General features: G+C 40.9%; 1 protein-coding gene and 1 long non-coding RNA gene across 5 annotated transcripts in view; one reads left to right on the top strand and one right to left on the bottom strand.

Moving 5' to 3' along the window:
* Positions 1-20042, top strand: part of LOC110400748 — a 22942-nt gene extending 2900 nt beyond the window's left edge. For both annotated transcript variants that reach the window (XR_002440047.1, XR_002440046.1), the window contains exons 2-4: positions 5782-5921; positions 12013-12098; positions 18836-20042. This is a non-coding gene — a long non-coding RNA (uncharacterized LOC110400748). The remainder of the gene's footprint in view (positions 1-5781; positions 5922-12012; positions 12099-18835) is intronic.
* On the bottom strand, positions 6813-21494 carry LOC110400744 (inverted formin-2-like). 3 transcript variants are annotated; one of them, XM_021400894.1, is made up of 13 exons: positions 21296-21494; positions 20487-21000; positions 18798-18937; positions 18283-18344; positions 17172-17274; positions 16934-17019; positions 15795-15895; positions 14485-14555; positions 14291-14398; positions 13619-13689; positions 11941-12061; positions 11034-11201; positions 6814-7531 (listed from the first exon to the last, which is right to left on the bottom strand). In XM_021400894.1, the coding sequence occupies exons 1-13, from the start codon at positions 21326-21328 to the stop codon at positions 7409-7411; spliced, it is 1701 nt and encodes a 566-aa protein (XP_021256569.1). In that variant the 5' UTR covers positions 21329-21494; the 3' UTR covers positions 6814-7408. The 3 variants fall into 3 exon arrangements, with proteins under 3 accessions (XP_021256571.1, XP_021256569.1, XP_021256570.1); XM_021400895.1 differs by having other exon boundaries at positions 6815-7531; positions 11037-11201; positions 21296-21491; XM_021400896.1 differs by lacking the exon at positions 21296-21494 and having other exon boundaries at positions 6813-7531; positions 20896-20974.

The raw sequence follows: 21494 nt of genomic DNA, 5'->3' as shown, positions 1-21494 counted from the left end.
ACGTGAGACACAGGTACACATGCTGACCCAAGAAACACAGGCAGCTGCACTTTGACAGACACACACGCCTAAAATATACACGACTGTTGTCACTGACAGGCACATGCCTTACACTGGCAGCCTGTGACACCTGAGACTTGTAGTGACATGCAGCCGCGTACGTTCGCATACTGACCTGAAAGAACACGGGGCCATCACCACGAGGCCAACATAGACCACATGTATAAAGATGAAAAGACAATACTGGGACATTCAAATGAATTCCCGCGAAATAAAATTGTAACTGTATGTGTGACCCATTCCAAACGTTCATATACGCGCTCTGTGTGTGTATATACAGATTAGACATGCATGTGTGAGTTTATATATGCACATGTATAGAAATGGAGAGAATATATTGCAGCCTCCAGCACCTTCTAAGCATTCATGGTGGCGAACAGAGCAGACATTTGCTCTACTTCATTTCTGGCTTTTGCAGTATTTTCTCAAGGAAACGGGAAGAGGGAAGATGTGGCACTGCATGCCCCAGCTGAGCATTTGACATCGATCAGTGAAGGTGATAAATACAGAAGAGAAGACTGGGAATAAGCTCCTGATGTTAGCATCTATTTTTCGTTGCTACATCCATCAACTAAATCATACAACACTTTGCTGTTCCTTCTGAATAACTGTTCCAGAGCTGTTCTAGTTAGAAACGTCTGCTGATTTCTAGCCTTCTGGCCAATTTATGTCCATATGTTCTGTGCTAACATTGTCATTTAGTTTAAATACTTCCTTTCTCACATATGTATTTGTAGAAGGAATTACATCCAGTTTCAGGCTTTGTTTTGCTAGGCTGTAAAAGACAAAGATTTTAGCTGGCTCTCAGTTCCCTGGTCATTTTCATCTGCCTGCCATGCACCTGTTCTGAACTCAGTTTGTATTTGTTAAGCACGGGTGACTTGAATTGTTCCTCGTGGTCCACGTGAAGTTCCCTAGTCTACACAGGAACTAATGTCTTCTCCTTTCAGCTGGAAATACCTCACTTAAGACATTCCTGGGCATGTCAAGTTTCACAGACATGATGAAAGTTGGCTCCTCTCCCACACTTCTCCACACACTGAAATACTGCTACCTCTGCTAGCTATAGACCTATCAGTCTCACATCGGTGCCAGGGAAGGTTATTGAATGGATAATCTCAGGAGACATCATGGATCAGTTAAAGGTCAACCAGGGGATCAGGCCCAGTCAGCATGGCTTTATGAATGGTAGATCCTGTTTGACAAACCTGATTTCATTCTATGACAAGGTGACCCGCTTAGTGGATGAAGGTAAGGCTGTCGATGTGGTCTACATGGACTTCAGTAAGGCCTTTGACACTGTCCCCCACAGCATCCTTGTGGAGAAGCTGGCTCCCCATGGTTTGGATGGGCATACGCTCTGCTGGGTGAAACAGTGGCTGGATGCCCAGGCCCAGAGAGTTGTGGTCAATGGAGTTAAATCCAGCTGGCTGCCAGTCACAAGCAGTGTCCCCCAGGGCTTGATGTTGAGGCCTCTTCTATTCAACATCTTTATCAATGACCTTGATGAGGGGGTTGAGTGCACCCTCAGTAAGTTTGCAGATGACACCAAGTTGGGAGGGCGTGTTGATCTGCCTGAGGGTAGAGAGGCTTTACAGAGGGACCTGGATAGACTGCATTGATGGGCCAAGGTAAACCATATGAGTTTCAATAGGGCCAAGTGTCGGGTCCTGCACTTTGGTCACAACAACCCCAGGTAACCCTACAGGCTTGGGGAGGAGTGGCTGGAAAGCTGCCTGATGGAAAGGGACCTTGGTGTGCTGATGGACAGTCGGCTGAATATGAGCCAGCAGGGTGCCCAGGTGGCCAAGAAGGCCAGTGGCATCCTGGTTTGTATCAGGAATGGTGGGGCAAGCAGGACTAGGGAAGTCATCCTGCCCCTGTACTTGACATTGGTGAGGCCCCACCTCGAGTACTGTGTTCAGTTTTGGGCACCTCAGTACAGGAAGGACATGGAGGTGCTGGAGCAGGTCAAAAGAAGGGCAACAAGGCTTGTGAAGGACTTGGAGAATATGCCCTACAAGGAGCGACTAAAGGAACTAGGGCTGTTTAGTCTGGGGAAGAGGAGGCTGAGGGGACACCTTACTGTTCTCTTCAAATACCTGAAAGGTGATTGCAGCAAGAGCGGGGCTGGTCTCTTCTCACTGGTGACAGGTGACAGGACAAGAGGAAATGGCCTCAAGTTGCGCCAGGGGAGGTTTAGGTTGGATATCAGGAAAAACTTCTTTCCAGAAAGGGTTGTTAAGCACTGGAACAGGCTCCCTGGAAAGGGGGTTGAGTCCCCATCCCTGAATGTGTTTAAAAACTGTTTGGATGTGGTGCTCGGGGACTTGATTTAGCGGTGGTTTGTTAGAGCAGTATGGTTAGGTTGCAGTTGGACTTGATGATCTTGAAGGTCCTTTCCAACCTGAGCAATTCTATGATTCTGTGATTCTCTTTCTGCCATTTGCATTTCACATGCAAGGTACCACTACTTGGCATTTCACATATGGTCTGGTCCTCCGTTGCAACAGGAATTCTTGTCAGTGAATTAAACTTCTCTTTTCCTGATGCCATAGCCCTCTTCATAATTGTACCCCATTGAGTAGTTTAGTGAAATATATGACTACCTGCATTTGTTCTATCTCAATGGATGGCAAAGGAAATGTTGCCAGCGTGATCTGTTTCTACTTTTGCTCATCCTTTTTGTGCTTCATCCCAGTTTCATTCAACCTCCAGGCCTTTTTTTTTTTTTTTTTTTTGAGTGTCGTCTCACTGAGGAATAATTATTTGTCAAGCATTACAGTTATGCTTGTTTGTATGATTTGTAAACATGAGCACCGAGGGCAGCAAAACCACAGCAGTACTGTCACTCATTTGTCACATACTCTAGTTCTCTTTGAAACTGATGGCTTGCTAGTCAGCTCCACACATCCAGAATATAAAAATACCCTTTGCTGTAAGAAAAGGCTGGTGCTGTTCCTCTGCACGAGAACCTGTACAAAGCTGTACTACAAAGTCACAGAGGATCTCAGAGCTGTATTTAGTATTATTTTTATGGCATTTAACATTGCCATTGTTGCATGGCTTTTTTCTCTCTTTATCCTACCATCTAGCCATTACTGTAGGAACTCATATCTTTTTCCAGAGTAATTTTATTGCTGTTCTTTTGGTTGGTTGGTTATGATTGGGTTTTTGTTGTTTTAAGCAGTGATGAAGAATTTTTTGTACTCCCTGCAGCATATTGATAATCATATCCACTATATTTCTGAGATGCTCAGAAACTCCAGTTGAATTTTCTTCCCAGTGCCAGCAGTACTAAACATACCATTTTTATGAACTGTTTCATATGAAAATAGTACTGAACACTTCATGAACAAACTAATCTAGCAGGGGAACAAATCTGTTTATAACGGTTTAAAACACGTCACTCAGCATAGAAGCAGTATCAAGCAGTCAGTGACTGGTGCTGGGTCTTAACAAAGCAGGTAATGAACCATTAGCTCAGGAATCAGGATCAGGATTTTAGAGGAGCTGTCTCTTCCTGGGATCTCATCCATTAGGACCAACTCACCCTGACAACACTTAACTTATGCGATTTCATAAGAAAAACTTTCAAGTTCTGCCTACTCAGATTAAAAATGCAACACTGTTAACTTCACAGTAACTAATGCTAGCTGAATATGCCCACATGATTAAAACAATGCACTTAATATTTATACTGGAGAGTAAATTAATCAAAACCATACTGTTTTTACCAAACACTTGTTTGTTTGCCCTGATAAAAATAGTATGATGGTGCAAAATGCATGTGAAGAACTGTACCTTGAGAGTAGTAAAGAATTTATCTGGACAAAGTGCAGATCAAATTGTAAAGGCTCTACATGTGGTTCAAATTTTCTTCTGTCTTTTCGTGAAAGACTTGGAGTGTGTAATGGAGAGAGCACTTATTGAATCTGCAGATGGTACAAAGCTGGAAGCAACGAGATTGCAGCAAGAGGACAAGGGGCAACAGGCAGAAACCAGAACACAACCAGGAACAAACCAGAAGTTCGGAACAAACCAGAAGTTTCATACTAACATAAGGAAGAACTTCTTTACTGTCAGCTTGATGGAGCACTGGAACAGGCTGCCCAGAGAGACTATGGAGTCTCCTTCCCTGGAGATATTCAAGACTCATCTGAGCATCTTCCTGTGCAACCTGCGGTAGGGAACCTGTTTTCCAGGGGTTGAACTTTGATGATCTCTAGAGATCCCTTCCAGCCCCTATAATTCCGTGATTCTGTAAGATCACACTGGTGATGAGGATGCTTCGCTGCATAGGAGTCAAAATGTTGTGTGTTTGCAAAAGAAGGCAAACATCACGCTGAGATGGAAGAACAACCTATAAAATAGAGGAAGATGTCCTTTGCCTTGCTGAACCATCCGGCTGGACACTCCACTGAAAAAAATCCAAAAGAGATTCACAAGTTCATTACACAGATGTGAAAAACAAGCCCTAGGATGAAAATCTGTAAGAGCTGGGGTTGTTTAGTCTAGGAAAAAAAGACCAGAAGTGCTGCGGTAACAGCTACCAAATATGTAAAAGGTTGTTGCAGACAGAAATGGAGTGGTAATGTGTATACTCTGCTTGTGCTGGACAGCATGAAATGAAAAGGGCTTGTATCTTTTATTATTCTCTTTGATCTGATAAGCATGTACAGATTTTAAGGCACATAAGGTTATATTAAGCTTGAAGCTGTGAAAAAGACCATCTTTGCTCCAATACTGCTAACACTAGTGCTGATTCACACTCTTACACAGCAACACTTTGTCCGGACTATGGAGTTCCTTTGTCCTTGGGCAGTTTTAAGATCAGATTTGGCAAAAATGATTCAACATGAATCCCTTTGATTTAGACTATCTTTAGTAGTGTGCTAAGTCTCAGTGCTGTAGGTCTTTTCTGAAGCCTTTTGCCCAGACACTCAAAAAGTACTCCCGAGACTTGATGCTTTTACTATTGCAAGGTCAATTAACAATGATGACTTTTGATCATATATCAGATTGTTACAGCCAAACGATTAAGTCCTGTGTAAGTACAGACAATAAGAAGTGTACCAGAGAAATGCTCTTATATTTAACCCTGCATATAACAATACAAGAAATTGGGCTCGGGGTCTGCATTTGCAGCTGATATCTATATGTAAAGATGATAATTATGTTGTAAAACTCCAGTACCGTTCATCAAAACTTACTTGCTCTTCATCTTTTAATAATACTTCTCCTTCTGCTGCAGTTACATACATAAATTCTCACCAGATATTTAACATAACCTTCTCTGCATGTTTTCACGCTTTATTCCCAAGGGCTTTTGTTCTGTTTCTTGTTCTGGTCATTAGCCGTGTCCCCAGATTTGCATTAGAAGCAGCTAATTTTTGCCCTCAGTTAATGAAAAATCCAGTGCTTTACGGGGAAATAATACAGAGTAATGGGCTTTGCCTGTATCTGTTACAATTCTGAAGAATGTGAGCGTCCAATGACAGAGGCTTCTGCAACAAAAGCTGTAGAAAGTAAAGCTGTTTTTAATATGTGCAGTCAAGTAGTTCTGAGATCTGTTCTCTCAGTTGTGCCATACATCGGAATTTTGGTAACAATTCAGACTGGTTTCTGTTTCTTTTGAGCAGCTGCAAGCCTTTGCTTGTAATCTATTAATAATACATCAATGACATTTGCTTCTGCTTTCACATCTTCTTTTTGAACTAGAGAGAGCAAGATTATGGCCTGCGCTGAGACCTTGCTGCTGTGTGCTCCCCCTGGCATGTCTGTCAACGGCAGAGAAACGATCCTCAGACAACTGGATAAACCAGACATTGACACTAACAGAGCATGTGACTGGAGTTAAGGTCAGAGATTAGGAGAGCGTGGGATTGGGGCCTCAAAGATTTATGCGCAGGGTTACAGGGGACATAACTGCAAAGTTAAAGGTATATGTAATTTTACATGGTACCAGGCCTTTTATTTCACTAAAATTACTGTCTTTTCATTCTGTCCTTCAGAAAATAGTTATTTCACTTGCTAAATGTGTGATTTAAAAGAAAAAAAAGTTTACACGTAGGCTAAATAATCTGATCTTCAGCCCTCTGCCATGTCTGATCCTATATCCTCTGTAGTTTTTATCGCCATATCCTGATGCAGATAAAACGAAACTACAAAAATGCCTGATTCTCATTGTCACCTCTACTCACCACAATTTTGTAAAATAAGTATCAAATAAATTTATATCCCAAGAAATAAATATACCTTTCTCAAGAGACCAAAAACTATGACACTTCCATCTAAACTGTGTGGTGAAAATATTTATTCTGGTCTGGTGCTCATGCACTTCATAGCGTTGAAGCATACCTTTAACTCTTACATCTGAACATTGCTTTACAATTCTGTTTTACCACATACTAAGTTGCTTGTCTGTATTTACATCAGAAGAGGTTTATTGTTTGAATCTGCAGCTTTACATTAAGTATGCAAAGTAGATAAAACATTTGCAGTGCAGCTTGTCAAGACAATATGGAAAACATTGTTTTGGTCACTTTTCAGTGTATTTATATGTATTTTTAAAATGCATTTCTAAAGATAATTAGTTTTGATGGAGGAGCTAAAAGAAGGCCATGTAGTTGAGCAACGGGAAGAAGGGAAAACAGGCTTCCACGGGGTGAGCATCCAATGCAATATTTACATGAACTCCACTCAAGTTTACGAATGCCAGTTTTTGCAGTAGTTCACTGAAGAACCACAACAAAATGGTATCAAGCAGAAATCTTTAAGAAAACTGCAGATCAACTATCGACCAAAATATAATGCTAAAATACGTACCTGTTAATATTAACACTAGAAATACCTCACACCCAGCTCAACAAAAGCTTTTCTGGATTTATGTCAGCCTGCTGTTTTCCAGCATGTCACATTATTTAAGCACACACATAACCACTTAAAGGAATCAGAACTTTAGTCAGAAAAAAAGGAAAGGTTGAGGTAACAGTAATACATGGCACGGCTTGCCTAGCACAGTGACAACGTACAGCTTGAAGTTCAAGTTTGTGCAACCTCACTGTGTTCCCTAAAAACCTCCAAACAACTGTTCAGAGCAATACCAGTATATTACCCAACTCTAAGAAAAAATGGCAGTAACTTGCTCATTGGGAGTGACATTTTTTTTCTAGCATTCCTATCATGATTTCTTCTGACCATTCATGAGCCCTTGAAAATTGATGTTTTAATATCTGTTTGACAGTGGCATCAACAACGGCTACATCACTCTTACTCTATTAGATCACCCACAACTAAACTCATAATCTGCTTCTAATTAATAAAAGACAGGCTAATAAAAACAGAATCATTTTTTTCTAAATATACTGCTCTTTCCATGCTCTGCCTTTAGCCTCTTCGTGTCTTCTACTTTAAGCTCTTTCTTCCTTTTCTCAGACTTTGCAGCTTGCTCCTTCCTTTCTTGATTTTCCTGCATTCAGATAAAATGACAAATAGAAAATTAAATATGAAGGGTTACAAGAGGAAAAGCCAGTTGGTATACTATGATTGCAATTAAAAGCTGTTCTAAATATGCCCTATACACACTTACAATGACATTGCTCAGCTGCTGGGGTTTGAGGGTAATTAATGCAACTGAGCTTCCTGGTCAGTGCCATCTCCATCTGATGTTACCAGCAAATGAGTTCATAGCTTTAACTGCAACAATGCAACTGTGGACTGAAATGCATTCTTCTTAATGAATCTTTTTACCCACAAGACACAACATTTGTTTAATTTAATTAGCATTCTAGATATTTATCCCATAGCAACCTTGGTTTTATATTGTTGGTACTCAGGGACTTCTACCAGAAATTCCAACCATGTTAAACATTAATTCACAATTTTACTTCAGGCGCCCTTTAAATTTCCCAACTATATTTATGCAGTGGTGTTCAGCAACAGCAGCAGAGTCCAAGCTGTATGGCTGGTACTGAGAGACATCCAACTGTCTGGATGGCATAAATCTTCAGGGCTTTTGCAGACAGGTAGGACTCTGGTTTCCTTAGAGCATTTGGATCCAGGATAATATAATTAACATAGAAAAAGGAAGAGGTTGAATGATTACAGAAAGACCTTTACTCAATGGAGAAGTATTTCTGGGTTTTGACAGATAACATAATCATAGGGGAGGATAGTTCTGAGCAGCTACGCTAACTACAGTGGAACATCAAGATGACAAAAAGCCATTTACTTAAAAGCTTATGCAATCCTTGTTCAAGAACTACAATCATCATCAGAACATTGCCTTCACCACCTGGAAGCTTGCCTGCTTTTAACTGCAGCCAGTCCATAGCTAATCTACTTGTTGTAGGTATCCCAGTAGTTGTTGGGCTGTTGTCATAAAGCATTGTGCTGCTGTATCATATTACAAATTACTAATGTCCAGGAAGATGATGATGGGTGCAAATAAGATTCTCAGTGAGACATGTCTGGTCTCCTTTGCAGGGAGCTTGGCAGCAGAAAAAACTTTTTCACATAATACTGATAGATTTGGTTAATTGCTACAGATCACCTGCCACTATTTCTATGAGACAGACAGAAGTCCCAGGAGATGTGCATAACTTCCTTAGATCTTTTACAGAAGGTAAAAGCTGGGATCATTTGATCCACAAGAACTTCCAGACCAGTTATTCTCCCAGAAACATAGGAACACTGCATGTTCAAGGTTATAGGGACCTTCTCTGGATGCCTAGAAAAGGAGAAAAAAAAGCAGTGTATTGTTGGCAAAAAAATAAAAAGGTACATTTGTCCTGAGGAGAAAGCGCTTCTGAAAGAAAGATGCAGTTGGTGAAGTCTTAGGGTGAGGCTAAAAGCCTTTCATCATTGTACGCCTCCTACGTGCCTGGCTGATAAATTCCTGCTGTGCCTTAGCATAATGTCTTTGAGATATTATGGCGGCTGAGAGACTTGGAAATCTATGGGCCCTGGGAGAATGCCTGCATGCAACATGCCACAGGAAATAAAGGAGGTCAGTTCGGGGGTAGATACATTGTCTAGCTACTTGAGCAGCACACACTGTACTGAATACAAACCAAAACACTTTAGGGAAAAAAAAAAAGTATGGATTGAGCAAGCCTAAACTGAGTCGCACAGAGAAATTAAAAACAAAGCCATAGAAATTTGACACAAACGTGCTGTTAACAGCGATAGTTCAACACAAGAAAGTCCACTAAGACAGAGGAATGAACGTTCCCAATCCTTTCTCCATCTCCTGGATTACTGAAGACAGCTGTATGGATGAGATTAAGTAAAAGTGTCCCTTTGGATTTGCACTTTATGCGATGTCAGATACGTATTTGATCTTTGAATCTGAAGATGCTCCATTGACAACTCTATATCCTCACACTATCTGAAGCACATCCTGCTCCAACGCCCTACTGAGGAGCAGCTGTTTCAGCTTGGTTATCTAAGGGAGCACTCAGAATCTGTCCCTGCGCAGAGCTGTAGGTATAACCTCTGTAATGATCTGGGTACTTCCTAGAACACATTTTGTTTAACTTTTTCTCTCCTTTTCCTGAAATTAGACAGCTTCTTTGTAGGGAGCTCCCCTCTTTGAACAGCTGCAAGTGCTATGAGAAATAAAATGTTTCTCCCAGCCCTCCATAATCAGGCTGTTTCGTTCTCCCCAGAATTTTACAACTCAGTTCTCAGTGTAGCTTCAATGCTGGGTTTTATCTTTGAACTGGGAAACTATTTTCTCTCTGTCTCCTTCTTCCTGCCATCTGCTCCTTTTATTTTTTGAGAAGCAGGGAACATTCAGCCCCTTGTGAAGACCTGCTCCTTCCCATTGTGTCAGTTGTGGTGTTTGAAACACTTTTTTCCCTCTTTAAGTAGATGGAGTTGAAGCAAGTAGATTCATAGTATCAATTTCCTTTGTGTTGCTCTGTTTTTGTTATTTGACAGATAAGAAAAAGCCCTCAGGGAATGAAGAAGCTGTCTGAAAAAAATAAAAAAATTCCAGACTGTCTGGGGCATTGTCACATTGCTTCTGAGCCTGGTAGTGGCATTGCTTGCAAAAATGAAGCCCAGTGTCTCATAGGAGGAGCAGGTCATAGAAACATGAAAGTTATCTTCTCTACCCTTTGTCTTCAGACGCTACTCAGAAGCTCTTTCACTTTCACCTGAAGCTCTGATTTGCCCTGAAGCACCCCTCACTCTCTCTTGCCCTGACAAGTATTGCCAGAACAGATGTTTCTCTTTTCTGGCAGTACTTGTCAAAGACAAATCCATCCTTGGGCTCTGCTGGAATCAGTAAAACACATATGTGAAGCCACTGTCACCTGGCATTAAGAAATCCTTAGAGGAAGTGCATTAATTCAGACTTTACATAAGCAGTATGGGATGCAAACCTTTACAGTGAAGTTGCTGCTTTCTTACCCCTTAATGCAAGGAGCAAGGCCCTACAAGCTAATGAAGTGACAAACGTAATCTCTTAGGGAATTTGCAGCTCTGTAGCAGACGTAAAGCCTGTTGGTATTTTACTGCATTAGTTCAAACCTACATGTTTACGTGTTTTCCAGTTCAACTTTGCCTATGAGAAAATCTGCATTTTACCTATTGGCAGAGCACAAAAATGAGCCACTTTGCTCATTGTTTCACATGCCACTAAGCTCTTATTTCACTGAGGCTCAGTTATTATTTTTACAGCAGGACTAACATATTTAAAAGTTCTTAGTTTTCTGTAGATATAAAAATAAAAGTAAGTAAATCACACTTTATACATGCCCAGATGATCATTCCTTGCAGCCTGCAAGCAAATAAGCAGTTACTTTCACTTACTCCCAGAGGCAGAGTGTAGGTAGCTCAGCTTGGAGCAGAAGAAAAAGGAAATTCTTGCTTGCTTGATAGAAAAAAAGGAAAGAAAAAAAAAAAGGAAAATAAAAGTTCAAGAAAAGCTCTCCATCTATTTCTAAACAGTCACAAATGCAAACCACCTGCAAGGCCTTGAGGAAGAGTTCCCTGAAGGTTTTCATTGTATTAAATACATCTTCCAAGGACATTTTTTTTCGGTCTTCACAAAGATAGTCAGCTAGTTCTTCTTTCTTCTTTTCAATGTTGGCCAACTCCTCCTGCAGGTCCTTTGAAGCGCTGACACTGCCCTGAGACACAGTTTGCAACACAGTTTATACACATTAACTAATACATTCTGAACTGCCCAGAATTGTAGAATGATTGGAAAAGATCATCTATAGTCCAACTCAGTTAATACAGAGCAGGTTTTTAAAAACCTGACAATTAAGAATGAGTCAAAGCGTGCAATGTTTTCTTAATTGAACCATGTGCATTTCCCCTGGTTTCTTTTGGACCAGGGCAGCTCATTGTATGCTGCCCCTTTTATCATGTAACCAGGCAGAAATTTGGCATGACCTGGGATGACTTATCTGGGGATACACAGAACCAGAATTTACGCCTTTTTGCTTTAGTTATGTAGGCCTGTTTTGAGAAGTTTTAAAGCTAGGACGTCTGGAAATAAACACATGAAAACATACTGTAAATCTGTTCACTCACTTTTTTTTTTTCCCCTAAGAGCAGTGAGACAAAACATGTTACTGTCCTATGTATATTTATAGTTGGATCACACATTTCATTTCTAGCATCTTCATTTCTTTTGCCCACACACATAGCTAACTGCTCCTCAGCTGTTTCCTTATCACAGTATCACATGGCAGAATTGGAGAATAAACAGGACTCTTCCTCCACCCCAGCGCAGAGGGAGACTGATAGGACCCTGCCCACAGTCCCCTGTGTCCATTGCAAGCTGAATTTTGGAGCCTTTGAGAAGAGATTTAAAGCGTTTGGGAAACAGGATGCAAAGAACATCATGCCCCCTTCACCTACTTGAACAAATTTTGTGTGCTGTATTTTTAAATCTTCTGCTGACAAAAATAAACGCTTCTCTATTTCCAACAGTTTCTTCAGATTGTCACCTGCTTCAGCCCGCATCGCGTCAAAGTGGAACCTAAAAGGCTCACAAAAGGGACAGTAAAAATAAAGGGGTGAGTCTTTTGTTTTCACTAAGATTGTTATAAAAACATCTCTGCAAAAGAACGCAGGATTAGTTGTCTAGCCAAACCCTGCTCATGCAGGTAATTTCCCTCCATGTAAGCCCTTTTCTGTGCTGCTCAAACCCTCATCTCCAGAAGCAGCTGTGCTTCTGCCTGCACCATCTCTTGGGGCAGCGCAGGGAAGAACCTCTCTGTTCTGGTGTTCAAAACCTTCCAAAATTTCCAGTCTATTTTTATTCATAGGCAACACACACTCATCTCGTGTGCCAGTACTGTCATTACTTAAATGGCTCTTTTCCTTCCTTGCTGTTTTTCTCCATCATCTATTTATAGTCTGCAGTGGCATCTCTCCTCAAAGTTCATTTACCTCACGTGGAGGACCAAACATATATCACAGTACAAACGTGTTTTACACTTCAGATATCCACTTTTGCCAGTAGAAAACCACTGATTCACCAAAACCCAATGTTGTGTAACAAAGTGCATCCAGATGTGAACAGCAATAGAAGAACCCTGTGCAGGATTTGCACTGTAAACACCTCTCCCAGGGCTGATTAATAAAACAATTTTATAAGTTTGTGGATTTCACTAAATTTAAGAGCAATTACTTTACAAAAAATGAGCACACTTATTACATCAGCAAGGTTTAGTTTCAGATAACAGAAGTACCTCTACTATTGCCCAAAGAAAAAAGAAATTGGTGCTTCAAAACAACATCCAACATAAATTCTGCACAGATAACAAGCAAAAGCCCTGACACTTCCCATATTAGTACTTTCTGCATTACTGAATCAAAATACTTCTTATTTATTATTTAGCAGCTACTTAACAATGTCAGTCCACCCCAGATGCACAGGTTACTCTTGCTCCTAGTTACAAGGAAGATTAAAACACTTTGAGGTTCCTATGAATTCATAACAAGATTAGAACTGTTAATCCCGGTGCTATACTTCTGTATTTTGATTAGTGCAATTCAGCATGTCCCTCACGTGGTTCTTCTAAGCTAAACAGATTGAGCTGGCATTTGGCTCACCGAAACCAGACTTTTCTTCTTTTCACCCGCTTGTACTGGAGACAAGTGCTGATATTTAACTCAGGGACTCCTGAGGTCCCTGCTTGCTAGTGAACTGCCCCATTCTCTTCTCACTCCAGCTCTGCACATACAGTCCTTATGGCATGGCATAAGAGTATGATGGAGCAACTTCAGGAAATACATATTTCTTCTACGATATGTAGAAGAAGAATATGATCCTTGAAATCAAGTTCACTGTTTACTTAGTTTTATTTCTAAAGCATTAGTGAAGCATCCAAAAGAAGAATCACACGGAGCACCACATAAAAAGTTGTAACCAGATTGATTTACAAATCTCAGAACTGTTTGATTTTAGAATGGAAACGCTCTCATACACCAGAGAAGTCCTGTGACCTTATTACACCACCATAAAATGACTCAGCTTGTTGTTAGCTTAAAAGAGGCAATTCATACAGGACAAAAACAAATAATGTCCTACCCTGCTGCCTTGGAAACAAAGTCAAGATCTCTGGGAAGCTGCAGCAGGTCTTTGTGGTTTTTTTCAACCTCCTAAAATTGAAGTAAAAAAAATCATTACCTTCTACTATTTGTCAAAGAGCAGGAAAGTCTTTCAAGCTGGACAATAAGGGGATTGAAAAATGAATGCTTCAGTTTTCCTCCTTATAAGTGCTGGGGTAAGTTTAGCCTCGTTCATTTCTTTCTGTCGCAGTTGGCAGCCATAGGGAGGAGAGAAGAAGGAAAAAAAGGCTCTTAACTGCTCAGGCTTATATCCCATGTGCTGCCCCAGCACGCAAGCTGACCTGAGATTTTGTCTTCATAACACTAAAATTAACCTCATCTGACAGATGCATTTGGAAGGCATGTCCCCATGAGAGAGCAGTCGCAGAAGAGAAAGAAAACACAAAACATAAAGACATGTTAAGCAAACCTGAAGAACAGAGCTAACACTAGGTTTTCTAAGCGCTGCTGCTGTGGGTTTTATCTTTTTTTGCCCAGGGAGCAGTAGCAAAGCTTTCATTGTACTTCAGATGCAGAGGCTCACCCTTCAGGTGTCTATGGTGGGTACTACTGAAATTGAAGCCCCTTAGCTTCTGGGCAATTAATATTGGAGAGTAACAAACACTGAAATAATTTCACAGTTTTGTTCTACCTCCAAAATGTGGTGAAGCAGCGTTATGCGGCTTTGGTTTGCTTTTGTTTCTGTTAGCTTGAGCAAGGCGCTGATTTTAAAACCTCCAGCATCTCCAGTGTGATGCCCCTAGAAGATACAGAAAAAAAGTTCCCCGCATTTGTATTTTAGGCTATTTTGGAAATAGAGCAATTAAAACAAGTCAGTTTACTTACATAGTTAAGAAAGTTTCCAACTTTAAGAATCAATTGACAGAAAACTGGCAGTCGGTGACTGGTAAGAAGTGCTGAGAAATAAGAAAAAAGCACATTTTCAGTAACTTAAATGGAGCTGACTGAAGCTGGATTTTCCTTAGATTTGACGGTGGGTTAACAAAATTCTCATCCAAGACTGTGTAAAGCCACTATTATGAATTTGGAAATCAACCAGTACAGAAATAACTCAACTTAATGGAAGCGGAAATGAATAAAGTTTCTGTTTGGTCTCTTCTCTACAAGTATATGGAAAACCAGTTTTTCCATCAAGTATGGATGTGTCATCACTGCAGCTGCTTATAAGGGAGAATCACTAAATGAGGAAGTGCTTAAATTAGCAAAAGTTGATAGCCTGCATTTTCAGTACATTTATTCTAGGTTAAGAAAAGCAAAATGCTTTTTTGCCTCAGTGCCATCCTTGGTGAGAGTGATAACCAGAAGCTGTGCATCTAAGCAGCTGAAACTGGGGTAAGAATTAAGTTTTTGACAGAACTAAAACAGAAATGCTGACCTGTCACAGCATACAGAGACACAATGAGACTGCAGGGAGCTGTAGATTGCTACACAGTAAAGAGCACCTATAGCATTGGCTTTAAGCAGACAAGTATAGTTTTCTATATAAAAAATAAACAAAAGAGTTGCGGTTGAACTGGAGGTCAGTTAACTGAATCACAGATTGGTTGAGGTTGGAAGGGACCACTTGGGATCATCTAGTCCAATACTCTTGGCTTCAAACAGGATCCAAGAGTTACTTTAAGACATAACTGCATTAAAATTAAAACCAAGGCTAACTTTGCGTGGAGGGAGTTTCTAAAATGCTGGCGAACATCATCAGGGACATCTGGATGGAAGCCAGTGCAGACTGTGGTGTGTCAACCAGCATGTAACCCGGATGGATGGAAGGAAAACTGGAACCAATTCATTTTATGGACAAAAATAATTGCTGCACACAAACATTCAACCTCTATTCAAACAAAATCTGGCACTGACACGTAGGAAATTTCCTTCTTCTCAACAAGGGCCACTGATGGAGAAGAGGCAGTGTGTATTATTCATGTCAAGAGAAGCTCCAGTTAAAGCAGAGCAGCACAAATTGCCATTCCACTGAGTGAACTCTAAAGGGAAGAGTCTGTTGAATTGCTTTGATTGTTCACTACATATTCCGTAATTAAAAGTTTAATTTTGATTAGATCATAGCATCAATATTAGAAATAGAAGAGAAGCTTCCCATGACCAAGCACTGGCCATAGACACATCTCTGATGCACTTACTTTCACAGGCTGTCCTGATGGCTTGTGCTTTTGGCCACAGACACTGCAGAAGAATTTGTGTTTCCTCACAAATCAGCATACATTCAATTCGCAACTGGTAGCTAAAAGGGATCAGTGGGGGAAAAAAAAAACACAAAAAACCAAAAAAAGCAAAAACTATGCACCTAATTAATCGACTTCAGCAGAGAATAACCCATTTTAGGCAAAGTGCAGTACCATCATTGTTATGTTCGCTTTAATGCTCTGACACAACATACTTCTCGCTGAACTGCATTATAAATAAACCAAACACTGAGACGTTTCCAAAGATGCCTCTTTCAGACTGCGATGTTGTGCTGAAATCTGGCAGTCATTTCCTTGCATAACGAGGCAATAAGTTTTGATGATTCCTGGGCAGCGCTAGCTAGGATTTTTGTTCTTCCTTTTTAATTCCAAAATAGAAATCCTGATTCTATTTCAGTGATGCCCTTTAATGATATTTATGCCTAGCCATGGATTAATGTTGTGGAAGAGCCATAAAAACATTCTCTGAAGTAATTTTAAAGCTAGCTGTAACTTTGAGAAAAATAAAAGCCACATTTTAATCACTACGTTTAAAAAAAAAAAAAGCATCTCAGGCTATGGGACAGGCAGCTTCTCAGATTTATGGAGGCTATTCCTATGATTTACAACAAATCACACTGTTTTTAAGGGGAGCACAAAGATTTCTCTGTATGCATCTCATCTGACTTCATAAAAATCAGGGAATCCTGGGGGGTGGCCAAAGCACAAGCACTGCTGTGATTCATCCTGGGTTTGTGGGATCCCTTTTGTGTACCGGAGTCTCTGGAACAGAGATGGAGGCTGGTGGCTGGGTTCAGTCTGCAGCTTTGTGTCATGCAGGCATTAATGGCACAACAGTCAGGAGTTTTCTCACTAGAGAAACCTTATTAATACCAAGGTTAATTAAACACTAGTTTGCCAAAGGTATGTGTTTGGCCTTTGGGAAGGAAAGGTTTCTACAGCTAGCTGTTCAGTAGGCAGTCAGATGATTTATCTTGAGGTCTGAACATTAGAAACATCCCTCTAGTATAGGAAACAGAGGTGTTGATTTTTACAATTCACACTCAAAGACTGAAAATAAAAACAATTTTGCTTACCTAGGAACTTCCAAGAGATGGAGATAAAACTGGTCTGCAGCTGCTAGTTCTGACCTTTCTTCCTTGCAGGATCTCAGTTTGCTTATCTAACAACAAATGAAACAACAAAGTACCCATAGCGTTATTGCTGGTGCCCAACACAGAATCCAGTCACCACTTCTTGCTCTACCAGTAAAAATATTTCAAGCTAAGCACCAAGCACACCCAGCTCCATCATGGTAACAGGCTTAATAGATACCTCATGGCTTTCAGGCAGCAGTTTAAGTAGCTGTTTCAGTATACCAGCATCCAGCTTGGATCTGTCCCCTTTCTGAATCATGTTAGCGATCTCTTCATTGGAGCTGTGGGAAAGAGAGATCCCATGAGCAGAAGAGATGTTGAAGCCTGAAGGAAGTTTCCTAACCTTTTAGATGTGCTTTCTGAACTTTGTTACTCCTCACACAGCAAACCCAGAGGGCCCTCCCTCCTCTTACTGTGTCTAGCGTCGTTGTGAAGAGATTTACTCTTGAATCCTTCACTGCTTCCAGCAAAGCCTAGGCTAGAACTGATAGCTCTCCTCCTGCTGAGAGATATTTATGAATATCTCAGAGAGCCTTACTCCAAATCTTCGCCTGTAATTTTGGCAGACAACATGTCTTTGAAATGAGTCCAGACTGCTCTGCTTTGGGCTCAAGAAAGCTCAGCTCCTGGCTGTAGGGCAGCCTCATCCGTCATGATGGGGCTCAGCTTGCTTAACACACAGCCACTAGCTGCTCTCAGGAGAGCTTCGCAACTACCCAGGGAATCATGCAGAAAGAAGAAATAGCAACTGGGTTAGGTTATTCACGGTTCTTGCCCACTGGGAAGAAGAATCTGTAATGGAAAAAGAATTTGCAAAAGATTCCTCAGACCATCTATGGTTTATTCTTAACATAAAGGCTGAGGTTCTTTTTTGAAGGCCGTCTAGCATGGGCTGTTGCACAAAAAGGCAGGCATCCATGGACTTTATCCTGCAGTATTTCAGGGCCTCTTAAAGTAATTCGGTTTTGCTAGACACTAATATAGATTCCTTTCTTCTGCTTCTTTTCGTTCCAGTGTGAAGACTGTGACTTGCCAGATATCAGTTTGCTTTATTGTAGAAAGTCTTTTCTATTAATAGAAAAATTGAATAAAAATTGTGAATGATTTATGGACCTGAACTCCTCAAGATGTCTCTTTAAAAATTAAGTAACTTGAAATGTCCAGTCAGGAATCTTGAGTCCTTGCTAAGGAAAGGTAGTGGTTATAAAATATTCCTGCTAAATTTATTTCATTTAATATCTGAAACGTACATACACACATCAAACAAATACACTTATCTTCAATCTTACCACTTAAATTGCTTCAGAAATATACTCAGTAGGAGACTTTTCTTTGGACTAATGAATGTGACCTGCCAAAAGATAAAAAGAAAAATGCGGTCACCTGCCTTAATTTTAACAGAAATTTTAGAGCTTCTGTTGTTTGTTGGGCCAGATTCGCTCTTCTCTAGCAATAACATTGTCATCATTCTTCATTGATCAAACAGTTTACAAAAGTACATGAAATAATGTTTGAGAGAGGCGAAGGCATAGAGAAGGGAACGGATCTACCTAGAATATTTCATTTTTTAAGAATTAGTAATGTAATTCTCAAGTTCTTCCCTTCTAAGGGTAAGCAGTGTACTCAGAGTTACTTCAACATATTTAATTCTGAACCTCTCCAGTGCCTTCTGCAAGGCAGCTGTAGGCAAAGTATACCAGAATACACCAGCCTTTCTCCCTTATTATAGAAGATTGCCAACAATAAAGAGCAAATAAGCTTTTCACATTTGCCAGGCTGTACAAAAATTGAGCAGCCCATGTACCTCTTTTGACTTCTTTTTTGGTCTTGTTGTCTCCTTAGGTTTTGTTGGCGAGGCACAGAAAAGTAGCTCCAAGCTTGCGTAGTCAGGCTCTACAAGCTCCTTGCTGCCACTTGGTACCATGGCCCACATGGAGTGGCTTTCTAGAAGAGATCAACACTTCAAGATGGACTACAGAGAGAGAGAGGAATGCTTTCAAGGCACTTCAAGAGTAGAAAGTAGAAGGAGAAAGAAGACACAAGTAGAAAGAAAACACTTCAGAAGGTAAGTTGATGTGACCCTGGAGGTATTTCAGAAATGCATGGACATGGCACTAATGGACATAGTTCCATGATGGGACTTTGGAAGTCATGTTGATGGATGGATTTGGTGATCTTGAGGGTCTTTTCCAACCTAGATGATTCTATGACACTCATTAGTCCTGGTCTACTGTTAATGACTGATGAGTGGCATATACCAAAGACAACCTCCCAAACGTTTGAAGGATAATTAAACCCGGAAGACTACTTCCACATGTGATTCACCAAAGTGAAGGCAGCAGATGAACTCAATGGACTGCTCCAAATTCTTTTTACTACTACTGATGGGCTACACAATGCAGAATTGTGATAACCACGCAGGGGATGTTGTATCCAGTTAAATAAATTTTGGTGTCTCCAGGCAGAAATTAAAAACTCCAAAATCCTGTGTTATTGCCAGGATCGTTAGAAGCCACCTGAATAACACACAGCACCTCAAAGTATGAGCTTATCTACAACACTGGAATCTTTAACAAAGGGTCTCACCTCCTTTTTCTTCAGGAGAGATTGCAATAGTGTAACTGAAGTCATTAGAGTTGAGTCTGAATTTGGATCATGACCTAGGAAAGAAGACTCAAACCCAAACTGTTTTTAGCATGTGTATTTATATATTTTATCATAGCAGCAAATTCTTACCTCTCTGATTTTCCCCTTTCTTTGTGACAAGCACAATGGAGAACTCTTACAAGATGTATTACGAGTTCTAAAAGCTGCAGCATAGTTGGAAACTGACTTCACAGTCTCCTTGCTGAAAGTGGAACCAGCCAAGCAAACCCCTTTGTCAGATCACATGTTAACCCCAGACCTTAGTGTTATTTTTCATGGAGAAAAAAATAAGGTAAGAAACCACATAGCTGTGGTCAGAACAAAATGAAGTTGGAGGCTACATCCTGCCCTGAGCGTATGTGTTCCTCAGCCCTATTGAGGAGGGTTTTCCTGGCTGATCCATCTTCTGGCTGTGCAAGAAAAGAAAAAAAGTAAAAGCTTCAGCTGAAGCAGCACTAGGGGATGATGTGCCATGAGTTCATTAGAAAAAAAAATCTCAAAGAATCTCAGGGCATTGCCTTTCAACACACCTTTCCACTCAGTGCAATTCAGTGTGCTTTGTAAACCCTAAGCTAATTAACTTAAACTTCACAGCATCACTTAATGATGTGGAAATTAAGAAAAGATCATTTTAGCAGCCACAGAGCCTCAGTTCAGTGCTTTGCCCAAACTGTTGTATCATCCACTTATTTGTGAAGGATTTGGCTTTCCCTATCTGTGATTACTGGCTTTTTTTTTTTTTAGGACTGTGGTTGATCAATATGACCACTTGTATGACATGACTTATTGAGCCAAGGCCTAGCTCCCAACATTAGCATCAGCCTGGTGGTTACAAATAGGCACGTACGTCTCACCACATCAGAGGGGAGCTTCTGCCAGTGAAACACCTTCATCCTTAGCTTCGGTGTCTTCTTAGGGCAGGGCTGCTCGCTGTATCCACAAGCGAGATGGCTGCACTCAGGATTACTGCACAGCTGGGGAGGTGGGAGTGATGGTGCATTTATGCCAGGCATGAGAAGGGGTGGGGGAGGAATCTTACACCTAGGAGGAAGGAATGGAGGTGGTGGAAGCAATGGTAGCAGAGCTGGCATGGCAGGCTGCCCTTGGGAGGGTGAGGAGACACCTTGCTGAGATGGTGATATGTGCCCTGGACATTGCTGAGGCTTCTTGGAAAGGCAGATTTTTGGAGAAAGGGTCAAATCCACACTGGGATTCTCCTCTTCTAAGTCCATGTCAACCTGAATGCATTTGTTCACCTTCTCAACAGATCTTCTGGGTAGTGATTTGCGGTGATTCATACACTGCTTGCTTGTTAGCAGGTTCTTCATGGTGTCCCTTGCTGTCCCTTCCATATTGCTGCCCTACGAGACAACAAGGAAATGCATGAATTAGCAAGGTTCCCCATAGCTGCTGGTTACTGCAAACACCCACAGAGAGACAGAGAATTAGCAGTCACCTTCCCATCGAGATAAATAGTAAAAAAATTTTTTTATCTGTTTCACAAGAGGCATTTCACAGTGGTTTCAGTTCTGTGAGTCAGTAGCAAGACAGTACATCTAGGCATAAGGTTCATTTGGATCTCTTGATCCTTCTACTTTCTTGTTGCGGCATAGGAAGATAAGAAAAGCAAATGCTATCAGCACTGTAAATCCCTACCTGGTTGCTTTTTTGCCCGTGTTGCTCAGCCATTCAGTGGGGTTTCTCTTTTGAAGAGGAAAATGGGTTCCTCCTACAGGTGATGTATGTAAGAGACTTCTCAGACAACAGAAACACACTCACTTATTCCTAAGAGGCCACATTACCGCAACTTACAATGACTGCAGGAGGGTGGGGATTTTGAGTGAAACATTAGCCT

This window comes from Numida meleagris, chromosome 6 (genome assembly GCF_002078875.1).
Source record: "Numida meleagris isolate 19003 breed g44 Domestic line chromosome 6, NumMel1.0, whole genome shotgun sequence".
NCBI lineage: Eukaryota > Metazoa > Chordata > Aves > Galliformes > Numididae > Numida > Numida meleagris.
The sequence above is the reverse complement of the archived record's forward strand: the minus strand, read 5'-3'. Positions and strand labels throughout refer to the sequence as shown.